Raw genomic sequence first — 21,809 nt, 5'->3', positions numbered from 1 at the left:
AAGGTCATTTATTTGCATTCCTGTAAAGAACATTAAACAACACTGAAATTTAACTTTTGCTGGAATACTCTCTGGAGTAATTAGAATCCAAATTATAACACACAATTCCTATGTTTAACCTACACTACCCCACTGCAACTGAAGAGAGTAAAAGGACAGAGGTATAGTCTTTTGCAAAATGACATGTCAGTTTCTGCTGTTATTTAACAAATTGGTCATTTGTCATTTTTTAATCTAACAAGGGGAAGCACATATTGTCTGATTTAACTGCTGGCGTTAATGTCAAGATCACCAAGTTCAGTCCACATAAACACGGCCTTCTGGGAGGCCCATGGGAGCCTTTTGGTACACACAGAGCTCTGACACTTAACCCCTCAAGTTTTTTGGAACTGGCACAGTTTTGGGCACATGTAATTATCCTGCAAGTCAAAGCACCCTTTTATTAAAACTAAAATTAGAGGTTTGCAGTAATATATAACGCAGAGGCTGCCCACAAATGCAACCTCAGAATTTATTACATCTGAACTTAAAGAACTGCTGAATACGTGCATAAACACACAAGAATACACACACACACACACACACACACACATTTGTCTTTCACTCTCTCACAGTTCCCCACAATCGCCTATGCTGACATATCTATAAATAGGGCCGCAGTCTGACAAATATGAAGTGGTGCGAAGTCTCTTCTATCTATAAGCATCTAAACGTTTGTACCTGGATGTGTTTAAATGAATCCAGAACAACCAGCACCAGGTTACTTAAGAATGCACAATTATGCTAAGCAGCAGCTTTTCACTGTAGGATTAAGAAGTTATTTTTGATTTCCACGACCTACCAACTGCACCGCTTTAATCTAAAATTAGAGGGAGAGCTTAACTTTCCTTAACGTGCTAATGATGTCTCACCAAGGCTGCCTCTATCAAAAGGGCTGGTCACTATTTGTCGGTGGCTCACCTTCAGGAGGCATAAGAACTTTGTTGTTCTGGGCACACCAGCCGATGGGATGCAGGTTAGCTGTCATCACATCACACCAAAAGTCAGCTTTCCGTTCCTCGCCGTAGCCGCAAAAGCGTAGCAGGAGCAGCTGACCGCATGTAGTAATGATAGTTGCAACCCAGTAGGTGTCCGGACTGCTCTTATTGGCTACTTCCAACTTCATCCCCGGCTGAAAACTGCTCTGCAGGCTGATCTCCACCTGAGGGAAACAAGCAGAGCCCATGATTTCATAAAAGGAATCTGTTCCTTTGGCTGCATCCAGAGGGCAAGCAACAGGTCTTAACCAAACCCTGATAAAAATAAGTACGACCAAAATATCCACCTCATTCTATCTCTGCTCACCTGTAAAAACTAAAAGGTTAAATGGGTCAGAATGAAATGTGCAATTCCTGCCATTTGAACATTTCCAATTAAATCTTTCCTTTTTCCAGTTTCTGCTAATCCAAATCCAAAGATGGTTCATTTGAAGATAAGTAGCAAATACTTGAGGAGTGCTGTATAGCTGTATTAACAGAGGTATAAGGTTGGCAAGAAAAATATAACAATAAGCTCAAAGTTGGTAGGAACAATATAACAGTACAAATCTGACTGAAGAACCAATCAGCAAAAAGAATCTGATGATAAAACAAAGTTTTGGCTCCAGTACTCTTAGAGCATATTACCCATAAAATTAAACACTACATCCAGCACAATACCCTTTCCTTCATGGACTATGTCATACTCTAATGTTTGAAGACCCCTGAACTGCAGATCAAATAGTTCTTAAAAGTAACTCTGAGATACTGATTTGTAAAGTATTATTTTACAGTCCCATAATTAGAACCCGGTGACACCATATTTTAAACTTTATACGAGACACTACATTTCTAAAAAAAAAGTATACAATATGACAATCCAAATTTTACCATTACTACACTAGTAAAAGTGACAGTCTCATCCCAAAGGCATTCATAATTCACAATGCAGCATGTGAATCAGTGTTCCCTTGTCATTCTACATCCTCAGCATATATTCTTTTTCCCCCCCTCTCAGTCTAAATTTAGCTAATACAGATGCTCTTTGACTTTGGCTGTGTTGCAAAAACAGCACTGTGCAGTAGCTGGACTCCGAACCTGTCGATATATTCAGATCACTTTGGATTAAAGGATTAAATGTATTACATAAAAATTAAAAACCTAAAAGCAAGAATCAGCAGATGTAAATGCTATTTTAAGATGTCAGTGAGTCAAACACATTCCTTCTCAATGGAGTTTGTCAAGGTACGCATCTATCCATGTGGTGAATGCTGCAGTCTAGAGCTGCAACCAGAAGCCTACCAGTGTAAACCCAAGTGACAATATTGCTTTACTTCTGCATACCTCTACAAGTACTCCTGGGAAAGTGATATTCTATAAATTGAAAGACATAATAAAAGTTCTGAAAGCAATCTGATAGTCCATGATGGACATTATAATAACAAAAGGTGTAAAATTGTGTGTGCATGTACTTTGTAACCACTTTAAGTTAGTTAGGTTAAATGAAAGCAATAATACAGTAGTGTAAACAGCAACAGTGTAGGGCTGAGAGAAAGCAAGTGCAGGAGGCTGCCCGTGGTAAGAAGTGCAATGAGCGCATCATTACTGAAGCCCAGTCTGCAGAAACTGGTGAAGCGTTGCAAACTGAAGGTCCACTACAGGGTACTGAAACTGTGATACTCCACAGCACAGCAAACAGCTTGGTCTTTCACGGCTCAAGTCAATCACACCGGATGTGGGTAGGTAGCTAAGCTTTAAATGTGGTAACAGAATTCCCCTGTTTGTCAGGTGTGACGAGGAAGACCAGATAAGTCTGATTTTATTTGTCTCACAGTTAAGCATTGAAACAATGACACAGGCTTATATAGCCATTTAAAACAATTATCTGCTCAGGATATGGAGCTTAACAACACACTTATCTGCCTATGATTGGCAAAATTTTAAACACAGGTACCAGCCTGGCATGCAAAGAATTCTAAGTTATCTACTCAGGTTGTGGAGCTTTTTACTGGAATTGCCTATCCAACTTGTGCAACCATTTCACACACACACTTTCTGAACCGCTTGTCCCATACGGGGTCGCGGGGAACTGGAGCCTACCCAGCAACACAGGGCGTAAGGCCGGAGGGGGAGGGGACACACCCAGGACGGGACGCCAGTCCGTCAGTGGGACTCGAACCCCAGACCCACCGGAGAGAAGGACCCGGTCCAACCCACTGCGCCACCGCACCCACGTGGTCCATTTCACACAGTTGTGTTAAATTTTAAATGACCTGTGCTAGCAGCCACTCTGTCTGTGTGTGTGTGTGTTATGGGGAGGCAGGGGATCGTGTGCACGTGAGCAGCAGCGACCAACAGTAACCAGTAGTAACCACCCCTTTCGCTGTATCCACCGGCCACTTGATGTCACTTTGTTTCGATTGTATCAAAATGTATTATTGATCGCTTCTGATGTGTACAAATCACTACAGGCATGTAGTCAGGTGTAACTACTGATTTGTATAATGTAGTTTGTGTGTGTAATCTTCGAATATAGTGTGTGTCCATAACATAACATTCGTGCTTGTTACAATAGCAACTCCTGAAGGAGCTCAGGAGGAATTCAGCCTTGCAATTGTAATCACAATTGTAATTGAAATATAGCGTGAGAGTGACAGAGAGAGTGTGTTCCACTGATGTATGGATGAGTAACCCAGTGTAAGTAGTGTATCTAGCAGTGTTAAGTCACCTTGGTCAATAAGGTGTGTGGGCTGATAACACTACATAGAGTTTGTTGGAAGTTGTGCTGGAGAAAAACATCTGCTAAATAAATAAATGTAAATATAAAATGTATAGGGTGTGTAGCATTTTTATATTATTACCCTGTCCAAGATGTGCCACCGTTTTCTTTCTAGTGTAGCTCAAAAAAGAAACATGGACTGGATACTTCTTAATTATTCTAGTTCTTTCAAGATGGTTTTTAAAATAAATTCCTTGATAATTGATATTCCTTCAGCAGCATTATCAATACGTATCAATACTGGACCTTTTTGCAAAGGTTGATGTTAGTCCGAAAGGTTAATTGTAATTATGTTTCTGCTGCTAGTCCTGTATCTAAACCTTGGTGAAAACTGTACATGAAATAAAAAAAATTCTTCTTATTATTATTATTATTCTTATTAGTAGGTCTTACAAGTAACCAGGAAAATATTAAAGAAATATGTACATCTTTAAGTATCACCTGTCTAATAGTTCTGTTACTAGTAAGTTGTTGGTTCCAGCTTCAGCAAATATACAAGTTTATAATAATTTAAAGAATTTTAATTTTATTTTTTAAGCCTGGCAATTTTGTGTAATCTGGGGTAGAATTTGTGATTGCTATTTTGCAACCCGTCAAGAAATTGTGTTGCTCAAAGCTAACATTGTCAGTTGCATTACACAAATTACAAAAATAAATAAATAAATAAATAAATATGAATAATAAGAAAATAAATGGATGAAATGGTTTAACTATCATCCCGCAAAACAATTTTTCAAATATATCTTTTTTAAATAATGATATGCCACCATGCTCCTTTACCTCTTAGCTTTAAAAACTTACATTAACATACTAAATAATTTAGAAACAAATCTGATATGCCCCTTGCTAATGTTATAATTAGCAGTGGATTGACCATAAAGTAACGCTTACTTTACAGCCTTGCTTTAATTACTTTTTAATTAAATTAATTGCATGAGGGGGGTGATTTACATAGTGGAATTAACATGAGAAAATGTGCTTCATACTAAAATACCTCTTGTATGTTACATCCACATTAAAGCAGATTGAGTGTTAAACAATTAGACTTCTTTTGTTCAAGAAAAAGCTTCTGTAGCTTCCCCATTCACTCTCTTAATTGTCTCTCACACTTACGCTACAGCTGAGCTTAAGGTCATTGTTCCTAAAGGTACAGAGAGCAGCACTGGAGGCCAGTGACATATTCAGCTCAACTCTGCACACCCACAAAAGAATGTTACATGCTATACTGAAAATTTCATGCTCCATTTAATATTTATTTATTTAGCAGATGCTTTTCTCCAAAAGCAACTTCCAATGAACTCTATGTAGTGTTATCAGCCCACACACCTTATTCACCAAGGTGACTTACACTGCTAAATACAGTACTTACACTGGGTCACTCATCCATACATCAATGGAACACACTTTCTCTGTCACTCACACACTACAGGTGAACCTGAACAGCATGTCTTTGGAGGGTGGGAGGAACCCAGAACACCCACAGGAAACCCACAAAGACATGGGGAGAATATGCAAACTCCACACAGACTGAGCGGGCATCAAACCCAAGTCCTTTCACACCATGAAGGTGCTGTGAGACAACAACGCTACTCACTGTGCCATTGTGCCGCTCATGTTCTAGGTGTTTCCTACACCTCTCCAACTAACTAGCGCTGAGGTTGACAAATTCACAAGACAGGCTATGTAATGCATAATTTTTAAATATATTACATTAACATGTATTCATTTAGACATAGATGCAAACGTGTGATTCTTAAGTGCAGTTTGTTTCTTTCCACCATATGAACCAATGTACATCACACGAGTAGCTGCATAAAACTCAGAATATCAACAATTCCTGATCACCTTCCTTCTGATTTTTTTTTGCGATACATGTAAACATTTACATACATTACAGGTGTCTATTACGTACAGGTGTACTGCAGTGGTACACAATTCATGTACTGCCTTCTTATACTTTTATAAATTCCATAGTGGGTGTTCTAAAACAGTTCTCAACTATGTTGCACTGAAAATCAAAAGATTTTTTTTTTTTTTTTTTAAAACCTCAAACAGCTTGAGTCTCTAAGGCACTAATACAGACACTGGTCTCAAAAGTGTGGGTTTTAATGTACTGTGTATGCACATTTAAACCAAAACCAAAACTAGATATCTTTTGGATTTTATGGAACCAAGCACACCTCCAAGTCTCAAGAGTGACTGGCTGCTGGTCAGCCATAAGTCTTTGAGAAAGAGCAAAGAGATCCACTGAATGTGGGCCTTCTGTATTTGGCCTTGTTGAAGCTGTGTGGCAAAGTTTAAAGGGCAGGAGGGAGTACAGCAAGTAGCCGAGAAAAACACATTGACTGTGCTGCTTTGCTCCAAAATCCTGCCGGACTGTATTTCAGCACTTCGGTGGTACTTTACAGGATGACTCCTGAGGCCTTTGTATGCAGCAAACAATTTCAAAGCAATATTTTTCACAATGTACCAACTGGGATTGTCAGATGAGGGAAGAATTTTTCCCCCCCACACTTATTCTCAGCATGGCTGTCATCACCTTTTGGCAAATTAGGAAAGTAGGGACACAATTTAGCAGAAATGAAAAAGTATTGAACCCTCTATTCACATATTAGGCAGTTATGTTTCATATCATCTTGACAAAGAATTTTCCTTAATTCCACTCTAAATTTTCAAAATAATTGAAAGCTGTCTACAAAATAATTTAAATATGAAATCATGTTGAGTTATGTTCAAGCTATTTGTAGTGTCAATTCTCCTCTATAAAACATAGAAAGCAAGAGGAATGGCAATTTAACTCACATTTATGGAACATATGGAGGGGTGCATTTTAACTCACATGTTTGAAGGATGAGTGGGGTGCAGCAACTGCCTCATTCTCCTCTAGGTACTCCTCCCAGTTGAAGTCTACATCCTCCTCGATAAAGTCTCCATCTGACACAGATGAAAACATTATCACGATGACCAAAGTGAAAACACAATAAACCTGTGAAGATCGATTCAAACACAATAGGAGTTGCTCAATGATGCACAGTACAATAAATGATTGGGGTGAGGGGGGAACAAAGATAATGTATTTAAAATGATACCATAAAATACCATAAACCCCTGGAAAAGACTTGGGAGCATTTTTACTGCAGCCAGGGTGGGTTTAGCCAAGAAAGAAGAAGAAAAAAAAAAAAAAAAAAACACAAACCCATCAATCTAACCTGTTCTAAATGTGTTAAACACAGCAAAACACAAATACATTTAAATCATGTGCTGAAGCACAGTATGTGACATTAAGTAAACAGTTTAAATGCTGTAGTTGTTTCAGATTCGTCATGCAGTGATAAAAAGAAATAATACAAGATTCAGAAGTCTTAGTTTAGACAGCAAGAACTGCTGTTCCATTAATGTAAGATAAAGTTTGGCGCCGATTTCCATGCCTTTCACAATGAGTGCCGCTTGCCACCGGCTCTCGCGGGATCCGAACGAATGTACAGGCTGTTTGCAGAACCAACACAAGGCTCCCTTACTGTGCAGAGCCATTAAACCTGCAGTTCTGCGTGACTCATATTTTCAGAGCTCAATAGGCACACACTCAATAACGAAATCAAAGTGGCTCAATGGCATGGTCATGAAATTAAATGTTTTAATGCAGAGACTGAATATGTTGATATAATTTTCCAGGTTTTGCGCAGAAAAAGCCCTGCTGTTTTCACAACACAAACATAAAAATTTTAAAAATAATTAACTCATTTTATGCATAAAAAATAAAATTTAATTCAACAGGATTTTGTGGAATTACAAATTACTTTTAGACAAGGCAATAACAATGGATAAGAATACTAAAGGATTCTGAGTGTTTGAAAATTAAGCCCTGCAGCACAATACGCATCTCACTGTTCACTAGTCCTAGCCGACAGGAGGACATTGTTTTCACACGTAATGGGTCCCAGCCAGTGAGACGGCACTATTCTCACCATTCTGTGAGAAAGGAGATCCTAAGTCGAACATTTTGTTGGTCTTAAAGTTGTACCATTTAAGGTTCCAGAGTGATTACCATAATATGTATATCAACTAATGCCATGTAGCTTGGAAAATCTCTGCCAAAGTTACTGTGGTGCTGGGGATGTGTCCATTACTCATCTGTCACTGCTTTAACTGCTCTCACAATGAGTCACATTCCATCTGCGAGAGCACCCACACTGCCAGGTTAATGCAGTGCAGATCGGTTATAGCTCTGGGCCATGACGCTTTCCCTCGGCAGGTGAAACGCTCCCTTGGAGGTCCGGCTTGCTCCATTCAAGAAGCCTCAGGCCAGGAGCGCGTGCTACTACACACCACAGAGCAGAACCGCTGCACTTGTTTGTGAATGGCGTCCAGCACTCGGCGGCACCACGGTAGCCGTTTAGTTTCACAGACAGGTCTCTGAGACCACAAAGCACAATGCACAGGATGAGTGTGTGCGTGCGTGCGCGCGTGTGTTCCACAGAGTGCTACTACCACTATGAGCTCAACAGAGGCTCTGTTAGCAGATAACCTCATCAACACAGCCACTACGAGATGCTCCCAAAGCAGCGTCCTGACTACACAACTGACATCTTAAATTCAAAACAAAAACAAATAAAGAAAGAAAGAATGCACAGGTACATTTTCTTGTCATTCAAGGAGGGCGTGGACAGTAGTAGTGCTAAACCGGGTGTGATTTTAACAAAATTCAGATAAAAGCAGAGAAGGCTTTCACTATATGTACTGCACTTTTATTGGTGTCATGAGATTTAACTTACACAACAGAGAAGAATGTGGTAACCTGGTGCAAAGAACAGTTGTACATTTATTTACAGTATTCATTTAATAAAATATCATTGCTTTTTCGCTTTACATCTTTGTAACAGAGAAATTAAAGAACATGTGAGTGCATAAAAATTATTTTAAAAAGGATACATATGACTCAAGCGTAGAAGACAAAAGTGAGAATCACCAAAATGATCTCAGTTTCATTTTGAGTGTCACTGTAGTGTAATTCCCCCTGTTCTGGGCCCATTATGTATATACTGTGTGCATGTGTGTGTGTAAGGTGTTTTAAGCAAATGCTCCCACACATTCATCCTAAAGACATGGCTCCTGAAACCCACGCCAACAACAGATAATATATCCTATCTCACCTGAGTGGGACTGTTCACCCATCCCGTTTGTTGGACTTTGGGATTTCCCTGGCAATGACAATGATGTCATCTCTTGGATTTTTCTCGTGGATGACATTTTGTCCTCTTCCTTTGCCACCGTTATTCTCTCAATACATGGCCTTCACTCCTTTGACCTGAAACAATTGATTCCACCTTTATTTCACTTTTCACTCCATGCAGTTGTTCTCCATTCAAATAACTCCCACATTTCTTTTTTCCCCTCAAACACACATAATAGGCTAAGACACAAAAGAAAAACCAATGACCAATTTTGTTTTTGTCATGTTCTTTGATATCCTCACCCCCTCAGAAGACAGTATTCAGATAAATACAAGATGGACTCAGAAGGAATTTCTGTAAAAACACCAATTGTTTGAAATACTATAATTTTAGATATGTATATGGAAATATATAATAGATAGCTAGATACACTATGTATTATATAATTATGTAAATAATATATGTAAAAAATGTTTTACTTCAGATTTCCACACACAAGACCAAAACCTCAAGTATTTTCATTTTGGGCTGAAAAAATATTAAGTGGTTTCTATGTCTTGTCAGAATAGTTAACAAAAGATTTTGTGAAAGATATCCATGTAAGGCAGCAAATGTCTAAATAATCTTATGCAAGATAACTTAATACTAAAATTTCACTGATAAACATGTCTGCAAATAATGTCTGTGTTTAATTGTACAGTACATCTATTTTTGATTTTTAAAATTAGTTACAGCATATTATAAAATACAAACTCTTTACAATTAGTCAAGCTAATTACTTTCATAAACTATCAATTAATACAAATTGTAATTACTTTCATTAAACCACAATTACCACAACCTGAAGACAGCTGCTCACTGATGGCACAAGGAGTGAGCCTTTAAGGTGCAAATCTATACAAAGACAATGAATTGCTAATGTGATTCCATCCACAGCAAAAAGCAACAGCAATTTTCCGAAATGCAAATCATACAGATTTGTGCACTTTCAAGTCCATCCTGCCTGAGTGATATAATTTACACACATATAACAAGGCAGTTACTCTATATTCACTCACCATAATCTTGTTGTGCAAGTCTGAAACAATACAAAAGTGAATATGTACAAATGCAAAGGCTTTGATGAGGCACACCTAGCAGGCAAACATTGCTTGGGCTACAAGACTCTCCTTTTTGTGTTATTCAAAACACTGCATATAATGTTTTGCAGTTTATCCTAGACTGCTACTTTACAGCCCTTTATCCTAATCTTGACAGTAAACCTTTTTAGCTCAATGATTTCACTGGGAATACCTTAGCTCTCCTGAGCCACATAGAAACAAAAAGATAGGTTCTGTTGTTTAGCTAATTTAAGATTTACTGAAAAATATAGATGTATATACAAATTGACCTTAGACAGTCAAAAATAAATTAAAATCATCACCAAGTCTGCCTGATTAATCAGCCATCCAGAAATAACCCCAGTATGTCAGCAACACACGCTTTTTCTATACTCCAGGTTCGAGTATGTCTGTTGTAGAAATGTCCCTTTAAAGAATTTTATATTAGTATTGTTGTTACCTCTTTGGATAAATTATCTCCCCTCCAAAAGATCCCCTTTCATCCTGTAGTGTACACATAAGCCTTGTTTCCTTGATGGATTCTGTTGAGTTAAAAGGTGTCAGGTTGGCCAGCTCATAACTGAAAGTCCAGCACAATGGCCATATACCTTCTTGAAAATTAGGTAATCAGTAGTTTTCTTTTGAATCCCCCTTCCAAAAACGTCAAAAAGTAACCAAACACATTTCCAAGCAGAACCCTCAACATGACTATGGAGGGCTCCCTGTGGCTTCATTAATATTTATACTGTCCATTTTGCATGAATTAACATTGATACTGCCTACTGAGTTCATTAGTCATTAAGTTATTATTTATTCATTTAGCTGCAACTAAATGACAATAAAACATTAGGTTTTGTGCACTGAGTCACATACAAAGACTTATTCATTTACACAAGTGGGCAATGTTTACTGGAACAATAAACCTGTTCAAGGGTAATGCAGCCATAGCGGTATCTGAACCTGGCACTTCTGATTACGAGGCAACTGCTCTAATTCTTACAGTACCTGCTGCCCAAGTACTGATCAAATAAAGCTTTAAGACGAAGACAACTGGAAGTGGGTCACTTTCAGGAGTACCCGTGTTCTAGGCATTATTCTAAAGGTGCGTGGCTGGGATGGGGTGGGCTGGGGCAGGAGGCACAAGCTGTTGAAGTGTCTGTGACATAGATGTGCTTGCTTTCCCTCCTACATACCCTGATCTACACTGTCTGCAGTGAAAACTTAACTGGTGACCACACCACCTGCACCTCATAGCCACAGAGACAGCTACAAAAAGAGTTTCAAATGAGTGGAAACAAATGAGAAGACAGTTTAAAAAAGGCCCAATGCATTTTCTGACAACATCAATGACATCCCAATACCCTCCCCGTCTGTCCCCAGAAGTTTCACAAGTGAAATATTTGATCCATATGGTCCCAAGCGATTTATTCCCTCGGCGAAACAACTTTCCTCCAGTGAACACATGATTCAACAACCAATCCACCAGTGCTGTTTTACTCAGCATTCCACCAGTATTGCTCAAGTCAAGAGTCATCATTCCATTCCAAATGTTTTAGAGATATTACTATAACTGCGGCTCCTTCAAAACTACATTCTTTCATTTTTAACCATTACAAAAACTGACACAGAGCAACTGAAGGTTAACATGGCCAAGGACTACAACAAAATGGAAGCAAAACACATGGCAAATATGACTTCTGAGCAGCTGTTTGGAGAATCTAAACATTATCTTCTGCAACTGTCAAGCCCCAAACTATTGTTTAGTATCCCTGCATCTGGTGACAGGTCAGAAAGAGAGTAAACAAGAGACTTGCAGCCAAAAAGAGCTGCCTGATTGTACAGTAATGTCTCACACACACACACACACACACACACACACACACACACACACACAACTCCCCAAAGAAAGACTGCCCCACATACTTAGTGCCACCATTCATTTTTAGCACGTTGAAGCTGAATTCCCAAATGGTTGACATAAGGAATGGCTGTTTGCCAGTGGCCTCTGTCCAACAATTACTAGGGAAATCATACAAAATGTGCAGCGGTTATCGTGGTGGTTTTTTTTTTTTTTTTTTTGCCGTTTCTTGTGAGAGTATGCCTTGTTTGAACTCTCTCTTGTTCACTCCTGTGAAATGCACCAGTTCTCACAGCCCACATGCACAACTAGAGCCAAAAGCATGAATGTAAGCAGTCTACTGCTCTGCAGGTAACAGACCTTATTTCACTGGAGGCATTGCTAATTAGAGCCGCTTGCAGAAATCACAGGCTTTTTACTAAAGCTGCCACTTAAATGGCCTTACTTTCTGCAGCGGGTTCTTTTCATGTTCAGCACAAGTGTATTTCCTGTTTTCAACAGACATGCTGTTGCTGCTTTCTGTATTTATAGTATTGCATATACATTGGCATTAGATACTGGTGTATATGCATGTACACACATAAAAGTGTCTGCATATATAATATATAAACACATGCACACACTTTACTATACATATATACAAGTCTGTGTATACAGTGTGTATAATACACACACACACACACACACACACACACACACACACACACACACACACACACACGCACGGTATAAAGACAGCTGAGGAAAACAACCTAGAGAATATAAGGCACAGGTCAACCACATTCTAATACATTTATCTATTAAAATACCAAACCATTCTTAATTACATATTATGCAGCAAGTTTCTTAATTTCCGAAATAATGTCAAAAAGAGAATTAAAAGCCTGCTGTTGTGCGAACCGTTACACTGTTACTGTGCTTTTGCACCCCATCTCGTAAACTGTGTAGCAGGTTTGATACTTTAAAATTAAACTGTTTTTAGGATGTATTATTTATAGCATAAACTCCCATTATAATTAACCAGAAGTGAAAAGGTCAAGCAGGAAGGGATTATAGGAGGATTTTGCTGATTTCCTCGGTTTTTAGAGAGCAGCTGGAAACCTCTTCTATCCAAATACAATAACTGCTCGTATTAATTATAGGTAGACCTGTATAAACGTGCATTTCTCAGAACAGAGCTCGTGGTCTGTCGTCTGGCTCCGTGTTCACACTGTACACTGCATTTTTACATGCTCAAGTAATAGTGCATTTGCTTTTTAACTTGGTATTTCTGCGAGCATTTGTCACTTCGATCTTATCTCGTAATTTCCTAGTTGCGAATATTGAGCAATTAAATGTTTCTGGCTCCGTCTGTGCATTATATTAGCTCGTCCGCATAAACGCTCACTGACAATGTTCTTAATCTCTGAAAAATGTCTTTTTTACCCCCCAATACTGCCTCATGGCATCCAACAAAGCAATGACTTTCAGACAGACCAAGCTTGTTCTGTAACATCGTGAAAACATGCAAAAAGCTCTCGGGCCTCAACAGCTGCTTTGCATGGTCAGTATCATCCAGCACCTACATGTACAGCAGTAAGTGTGCAGGAATAGTTATCCACCGTGTCATTTTAGCATAAATAATAACTTATTAAAATGCGACTCGAGAAAATGAAGCACCTCCGCCAGCGCTCTGCTACGAGATGTGCTGAGCTCAGTAAAACCGGACACCGGCATGCGACCGTGCCTCTGACGCTGTACGCGCCACTGACGTCCTCTGACGTACTCTGACGTCCCATCGCACCGGGGCAAGCTGCCGGCCAAACCCGACTTGCCACATCTTGGCACCTGTCCCAAACCCTCGGGCTGCACTGTTCATGGGTTTTTCTGCGCAGACTATATACTGTATCCACGTTCCGGTATTAGTGATATGCAAACTATGCATATTCACTATCAGTCAGTGGAGTCATCTCTCTTCGGTGTGGCTACGCCTAACAACTTAGCTAGGTACGATGAAATGGGGACAGATATGTTCACTTTCTTCCTCCAGAAATAGTCACGAGCCAGAAGAACGTGGCAATATGAATTATCAATGGATGTGCCGTTCACAACGTGATGCCAGACACAAACAGCTTGAGCCGAAGGTACTTCGCGATTCGTAACCGAACGTTACCTGGCCATCCCCTGTCCTGTCCCCTTGTTTTGAACGGATCCAAATTAAATTTACCGCAATCAGATTTGTCGTCCAAACACACCAGAGCCCACGCCATTTGCGAAAAAGCCCACTTATTATTTTAGCCATTGGAACCAAAGGCACCTTCCACAACTGTAGCCCACCTTTGGACTATAATGAAATGGTTCCGACTCTGGACACTGCTATTCTGAAGAATGACTTAATAAAATATTAACAAGAAAGATTAAATAATAATAATTTATCTGGCGACTGTTCTGGAATGACGTGCAGCTAAAACTAGTATTTGCATACGTTCACAAAAAAGGGCAAATAAATAATTAAACGAGCACGCTTTAGCCTAATTAACTTCTTCGTGGAAAAGCAGGTTTCTGTCCCCATAAAAATAAACTAAGAACCTTCGGCGATATCCATTTTATTTATTTATTTTTCTTTCTTTCTTTTTGCGGTGGGGGGTGCTGCCAGTGATGGAAAAAGGAGAGGAAAAACAAAAGAAAACGCTAGGATTGATAAAAGACGGGGTGCACAAGGCATCACCCGGCGGTGCGCGCGCTAGCAAGCGGCGGCCACAACGCGGGTCTCATTCCCGCGCGGGCTCTGGCTGTCAGCCCGGCTCGCACACGGGGCGCCGCGCGATCGGCAGTCCCACCGCACTCCGACTCCACTCGCGTACTTTGCACTCCCTCCTCAAAGTATTGCAGCGGAAAAAAACGCGAAAGACGTCGCGGCACGCTCACTTCGCGTTTAATTCAGTAGAGCAGAGCCAGCTACACAAAAAGAAACTTGAACGGAGCCGGTAGCCCTCTTGGCTTTATTTTTTCCCTATTCAAAGAATTTATTTTCAGTTTTTATACACCTCAGCCCGCCATGTTGAAGCAGGCTTTGACATAGTGCATGCCGACGCTGTGCGATGCGTTGGCGCACAGAAACCGTGTAACCAGGGAGATGAAATTAAACGTGACACCTACAGAATATTAAGTAAAAACCGCAGTGTTAATTAACGCCGAATTAACTGCAAGCAACTCGTGTCTGGCGGTATGAGGCACAGTAGTGTAGAAATCGAAAGAGCTTATGTAAGTTACACTCCACACGGAAAACAGGGTGCTTTGTTTTTTTTTGTTTTTTTTTTTATTTTAGGAGCGTATCTCTTACATTAATAAACGCATCTTGCTTCATCAATGTGTACCACTGTCAACAGTTTCTGAAGGACTGTCACAAATTCATAGATGTGATGGCGCAATGGGCCAAACCGAAAGTTGAAATTGTCGTCGAACGATTCTCGTCATCACGCTACGGGAGGAAAAAAAACTATTATTCCGTGGAGGAAAACACTTAGTTTGAACAAGTTGGCTCCTGTTGGCCACATCGTATTTCTGCTTCTAGAAAAAGAAGGACAAAAAAAAACACACACACACACACCCGCGGAACTGCTTCTTCTTGTTTTATAACCAGGAAAAACCTTAGTGGCCAGTGGAATTAGTGAGAAAACGACGGAGTGGTTAGATGGAACGCACGAGGAGGTGAAGAAATAACGAGGGAACACCTGTCTTACCGTTGTGAAGTTTTTGTTTGTTTGTTTGTTTTTTCCCGCCGTGCTAATTGAAGAGCCCGTGTGGATTTAGGGTGAGAACGGAGAGCGGTGTCTTCTTCAGCTGCCCAGCACAAGCCTCCTTCCAATATGGCATCCTATAACTGCGCATGTCTCAAATCTGCACATTATTTTTCAGCCAACTCCTTCATTGACCTTTACAGCAGTTGCAACATTTTTTTTCTCAGCCAATTACACATTGAGCGGCAGAACCTCCACCCCCAATTCCGGAGGGAAAATATTTTTCGCCCTTCTCCTGTTTAAAAACAAAGAAAACGCTGTTGCGGCAGTAAGTTAATCGACACACTAGCTGCTCTTCTTGCTTAACTATTAACAGCTTTGTCACATGTCCGTTAGTTATCATTTATTTGTAGCTTTCAAATCGCGGGGGGTGAGTAAGTTATGGGGTAATTATGGGCATCATGTTTTTACATGGAAGTTTGGAACAGATATAAAAAGGATGTGAACACATTGACATTTGCTGTGCGGTCATTGCTTTATAATAAGACAAGAAGTTAAAGTCGTTTGTCAGTTCGATCATTTGGTGTTTGTGTGCACATGTGCGCGTGTAAAAAGAACTTGATTGTTTGTTCACGTGGTCTCGATGGGCTGCGTATCACAGCAGGAAGGTCGTCCAGTGTGTGAAGCTAAACGCATGCTTTTTAAAACTCCTTTTCTTTATTATTTTATTTGTGTAGCGTAGATTTAATTAAAAAGAGACTCTCAAGCTGTTGTAGGAGGATAAAATCTTGGAAAAATCCTACAACAGTTCTAAGCCAACATTTGACCACAAAGTTACTTACTCAGCAAGTTCCAAAGTCCGAGTTGTTTCTAAACGGCACGTTCACGTTTGTCATCTTAGTTTACGAAGCAACTGGTTCTGTGTGGCTAGCATGTCTTTGCTTTGAATTAAAATTAAGGGGGGGGGGGGAGTTTAACTGAACAATTAATAATGGGAAGTGGTCGTTAGTGAAGTGGAGTATAAAATAAATCAATGAATTACATCTGAGATTATTAGAGATTTTGAAATGTAAATGTGCAATTCGCGTGTCACTTTGCAGAACGAGTCATTGTGTTTTGCTTTAAGGTTTATGAATTTTTCATATATGTCTTGTCAGTCTCTGTTTGTTATCTTGTGACACGTTTCGCTGTGATCTATATTTCAGTTTCAGTGAACGTGAAGAACCAAGATGTCACTGTACCAATGTAACACTGACCTCTAGCGGCTGCGTTCACGAGCGTCAAAGCGCCACTTACTCCATAGTTCTACGTGTGAAAAAGGGCCTTTAATTTATTGGGCTTTTAAAAATATTGTGAGAAAACTGCATTGCTATATATTGTGCAATATCTCGAGCCCCTTCCAGTAACTGTGTAAATTTCCGAAATTCCCTGTGGGTTTCAAACCCTCCCAGTCAACACAAACAATTCTGCATAGCCCACGTGTTCTTGAGATTTTTTTCGTTGTGATTTTTAAGAGACATAATTGCGTGATTAATGCATTTGTTCCATTTCTGCCTAAACAGAAAAACCTTTCGCACTGTAAAAAAAAAAAAAATCTATAATTTGATCGCACTCTTGGTTCATATTTGGACGGTGCGGCTGATGCAGTTCTCCAAGCCTCGCGACACAAGCACGCGCGTTCAGCTTGCGTGTGCGCGCGCAGTGAAGTGATTGGAAACGAGACAGCAATACAGTATTACTCTTTTTTTCATTTGTCTGATATTGCAACAGGAGTAGATGTTCAAGTGACACTGGAATAAATAAAGCCACCTCATCTCAGCCATGAGTTCATACCACACTGACTGAATAGAAAAGAATTACGCCGGTAATACAAAAATGCAGTTTTCCTGTCACGGCTGGGGCAACAAGCTGCAAATGCCCCTTCAGATAATAGTGTCACAGAAAAGATTTCTGGAACAGATGGTGCGATAAACGCAGCAAGGATTACATTTGTGTGATTAACGGGCTTCTGCCGGGAGCGCGTCCATGTCCGGTGTGCAGGCATGTGGTTTTAACCTACATCACTGCTAATCACTGTCGCTCGTCACCGCTGATGTAATCAGTGATAAATGGTTAAAAATGAAATTTAAAAAAAAAAATGCACATATGCTGCAGTCTCTATCTGTCTTTCTGTCTACTTTGATTGTTTTGGATCCTTGGGGCTCCAATGAAATATGACTTATTACTTGCAGATTAGGTTTTCAGAAGGATAACAGTGATGTAAAAAGTTGTCCAGCATTGGGGACCGAAATATGATTGGGGAGGGTCGTCTGCACTCGTTACACGCCGGTACAATAACCTGTCCGTATCCTTGCTTACGAGGCCATGAGACAAACCCTGAGCTGGGTTACACTGTAAAGAGGTTCGGACATCTCAAGAACATATAATCATGATTTGCAATGTAGTGTATTTATTATATGCGCACACACACACACACACACACACACACTGAAACCGCTTGTCCCAAGCAGGATCACGGCGACCTGGAGCCTAACCTGGCAACACAGGGCACAAGGTTGGAGTGGGAGAGCACACACCCTGGACAGGACACCAGTCCATCACAAGGCACCCCAAGCAGGACTCAAACCCCAAACCCACCAGAGAGCAGGACCTGGTTAAGTCCACTACACCCCTCTGTTTATTATAGATAGTCATTAATAGAAGCCCTGCTGTTTTAATCCTATAACAAAAGTCCCCATTAAAGTCTATTTATTATAGATGATCATTAACGAAATTGAGCACCCCCCCTTATCCATTGCGTGCTCCTTTGAAAGGCACAGGTCATACTCCTAACAGGGGTATGACATATGACCTATGATAACCTATGACTTGCATTTCACTTAACTAACACTATCCGGGTGGTCTTTCCTGCTCTGAAGGAGTCTAACACTTTCTCTCAGCAGAGCAACAGCCACATATTAATAGCGCAGATAGAGACATACTGACCAAAGACGTGACAGATAGAAATAAGGCGATGATCATCAAGTCTGTGCATTTCCACAAAGCTTGGCAAATATGTTTGGTAGTATATTATTAAACATCCGGGATGGACCAATGGGATGCGCAGCAAGTAGCGCTGTTATTCCAAAGCGAAAGTATGTGGGTTCGATTCCCTGCTCAGGTGGTGTGGAGGCTGTATATGTGTATGGGTTTCCTCCCACAATAGAAAGACGTTGCCCACTGTGTGAGTGAGTGTGATTTACTGGTGTATAGTGTGTGAGTGACAAAGAGAGTGTGTTCCACTGATGTATGGATGAGTGACACTGTGTAAGTAGTGTATCTAGCAGTGTAAGCTACCTTGGTGAATGAGGTGTGTGGGCTGATAACACTACATAGAGTTCATTGGAAGTTGCTTTGGAGAAAAGTGTCTGCAGTATGAATACATGTAAACGCACCGGGGACCAAAGACACAGCCAGAGTACCGGCCGGAGTTACACACCCACATCGGGGTACACGACAGCCCTCCTGTCACCTGCAGGCCCTCTTGGTACTTGTGACATGCAGGAAAGGTCCAATAAAAGATAAATATCCGTGTGTGTATTTTTCTACAGAATGGCAGAAGTTTACAGCACTTCCGCAGTATTTACAGCGGTGTCTGGTGCTCGTCAGTGTCGGTGATCAATAAGATGGTGACAAACGCTGCACATTTTTATGGGATGAATCAGCCAACGATCACACTGAATAAGAGTTAGCTGGGACAATATCCAGTATTCATCTACAGCATTAGCGCTAATTTGCCCGTTGTGTGCGTGCGCCTAGCTTGCGATGGACTGGCATCCCGTCCAGCGTGTTCCCCTCCTTAGCCTTGCGCCCAATGCTTCCAGGATAGGCTCCGGTTCACCGCGACCCTGCACGGGAGGCACTTACTGGGATTAAATGGATGAAAGGACGTACAGTAGTGGAAATAACAGAAAAAATCATTCATAGGAACACAGCACAAGACATAACACCATTAAACAAAAGCACACTCGTTCTGGGAAGAAGTTCTGAACTTCAGGTCTCCGCATCTATCTCTGTTTTTTCTTTTTTCAAGCTTTTGCAGAAGCCCCGGGATTAACTGGAATACCGCAAAGCTTCAAAATTTAAAATTGTCTTTGTTGTTTATCATAGCTGCATCTGTGATGTTTAAAGTCCCCAAGTCGTGAATAAATAAAGTGTTGGGTTCTTTAACAAATACTGCACTGTTAAGCTTTTAGTGACTGTGACTTGAGTGCCACTGTGGCACAGCAGGTAGCACTGGTGCCTCACAACCTTGGGCTGTCCACTTCAACATTTTATTGCATGTTCTCCAGAGACAACATTTTCAGATTAATTGCTGACTTTAACTTGCATTTAGTGTGCAAATGTGTCAGCGGTGCTGTGTGTGGTTGTCTAGATGAACTGAGTCTTCTCTGTCTTGCCAGGTGCCTGAGATAGGCTCTGGATCACCAGGCCCAGCCAACAGTTTTTTATTGGTATTTATTACATTTACATTAAAGTCATCCATTTCCTAGACACCTTTCTTCAAAACAAAGTAAACAAAAGTGTATTTCACTAAAGGACGAAGAGTTACAGATGCAGATGTGATTCTCGAAGAGAACAGTCTGTCCAGCACCACCCAGAGTTTTTGCAGGCGCTCATCACACAAGTTGTTGCATATAGAACTGATAGGAAATACAAGGGTAAATGCGATAGAACATGTAGTACAAGTTTATGGATCAGATAAAGGTGAAGAGAGACCTGTGGATCTGAAAGATTTCTTTTGAGACCCATTCTAAATGTTGAAAGGGACTCAGCAGTTCTGAGGGACAGAGGGAGCTCATTCAAATTAGCTCTTTTTATGAACAGGTGTACAACACGTGTGCTATAATTTACATTCAGCGGAAGTAGACGGTTAAAAACATTTCACATGGTGGCGCCTGAGAGAGACAAAACGCAAGACGCTGTAATGACAGAGGAAATAAGCCGACAAAGTTGATAAGAAGGCAACGTCCGTCACATGAGTGTATCGCACCAAGTGCACTCTGAGCGGCCTTTATCTCTTTCAAACACACATGTAGGACATTCTTACACTTTGAACTAGATCACCTTTTCCCCCTTTGTTTCTTTCAGTTCTGCTGTTTTCTTTTGTTTTCACTTCTAATATATTGTGGTGGAAAGAAGAACACGCACAACCTTTCAGTTCATTCCAGGCGTTGTGAGATCATCGACTAAAAGTTTCACTGTGTGCGGCTCTGAGAAATATGGGGCAGATCGAGGGGGGTGTCGCTTTCTTTCGAAAACCTCTCAGGAGGGTGGAAGGTGTCATAATGGTTAGAGCTGTTGTCCTACAATTGAAAAGTTATTGGTTCAAATCCCACTCATGCTATGGTACATCATAGGTAAAGACACTTGTGCTGCACTGATACACTTAGGAACACACTACTATATGCTGTAACTTGGTGTAAGGCTAAGAAGGCGCACGTTCTCCAGTGTCACCTTTCATACTCGAGACAGCAGTGGTGGAGAGGTGTAAACAGGAAGTCGGTGCGGGGATGTGACTACACTAGAGCAACTTATCTCTTCCTGTTATTACTGGGTTCCGAGACCAAAAAAAAATCCGCAACTACACGTGGTCACTAAAACATCATCTATCCTTGCTTGACTATTACTCGGTGGAGTTGAACACAAATAGTTGGGGGGAGGGCACCCATGGCTTGCTTCAACATATGAGGGACATGCCCCCTTTTTAGGCCTATGCATGTGGGCGTGCTTCATTTTATTTAGTGCTGTGCTGATCTCCTGGAGCAACAAGGGTCCACGTGTTCCTCCAATGTTCAAGTAAAAGCAACATGTCCCCCACCCCAGTATTTGTGTGTAACTCTATGAGGCATTTTCATCTATTCTTTGTGCCCTCCCCCCATGTCTGACAAGTTATGTCACTGCTTAAATCAGCTTCAGTCACTATAGCAACACTACAGCAGCACAACATTAAACACAATCATATGAGTTTTGCAATCATAGATTTAAAAAAATACAAGTCTTACATCAGAAAATCACATCACTATACAATAGTCTCTATACTAGTAGTATAACGACACTACTATCATTATATGTCCCTTGATTGAAACACAAATGACTGTTAGTTGATAGCTTCTTCGAGGGGAAT

The 21,809-nt window shown here is 40.6% G+C and overlaps 1 protein-coding gene across 2 annotated transcripts in view; it reads right to left on the bottom strand.

Moving 5' to 3' along the window:
• sfmbt2 (Scm like with four mbt domains 2) overlaps positions 1-15,775 on the bottom strand; it is a 47,284-nt gene extending 31,509 nt beyond the window's left edge. For both annotated transcript variants that reach the window (XM_018747487.2, XM_018747488.2), the window contains exons 1-4: positions 15,647-15,775; positions 8,946-9,100; positions 6,635-6,729; positions 961-1,201 (exon numbers count right to left, since the gene is read on the bottom strand). In XM_018747487.2, coding sequence (XP_018603003.1) covers positions 961-1,201; positions 6,635-6,729; positions 8,946-9,042 — 433 coding nt within the window. In that variant the 5' untranslated portion in view covers positions 9,043-9,100; positions 15,647-15,775. The remainder of the gene's footprint in view (positions 1-960; positions 1,202-6,634; positions 6,730-8,945; positions 9,101-15,646) is intronic.
• Between the last annotated feature and the right edge of the window lie 6,034 nt (positions 15,776-21,809).

The sequence above is a fragment of the Scleropages formosus genome, chromosome 2 (assembly GCF_900964775.1).
Source record: "Scleropages formosus chromosome 2, fSclFor1.1, whole genome shotgun sequence".
Classification (NCBI taxonomy): domain Eukaryota; kingdom Metazoa; phylum Chordata; class Actinopteri; order Osteoglossiformes; family Osteoglossidae; genus Scleropages; species Scleropages formosus.
This window is presented reverse-complemented; position numbering and strand designations above follow the sequence as displayed.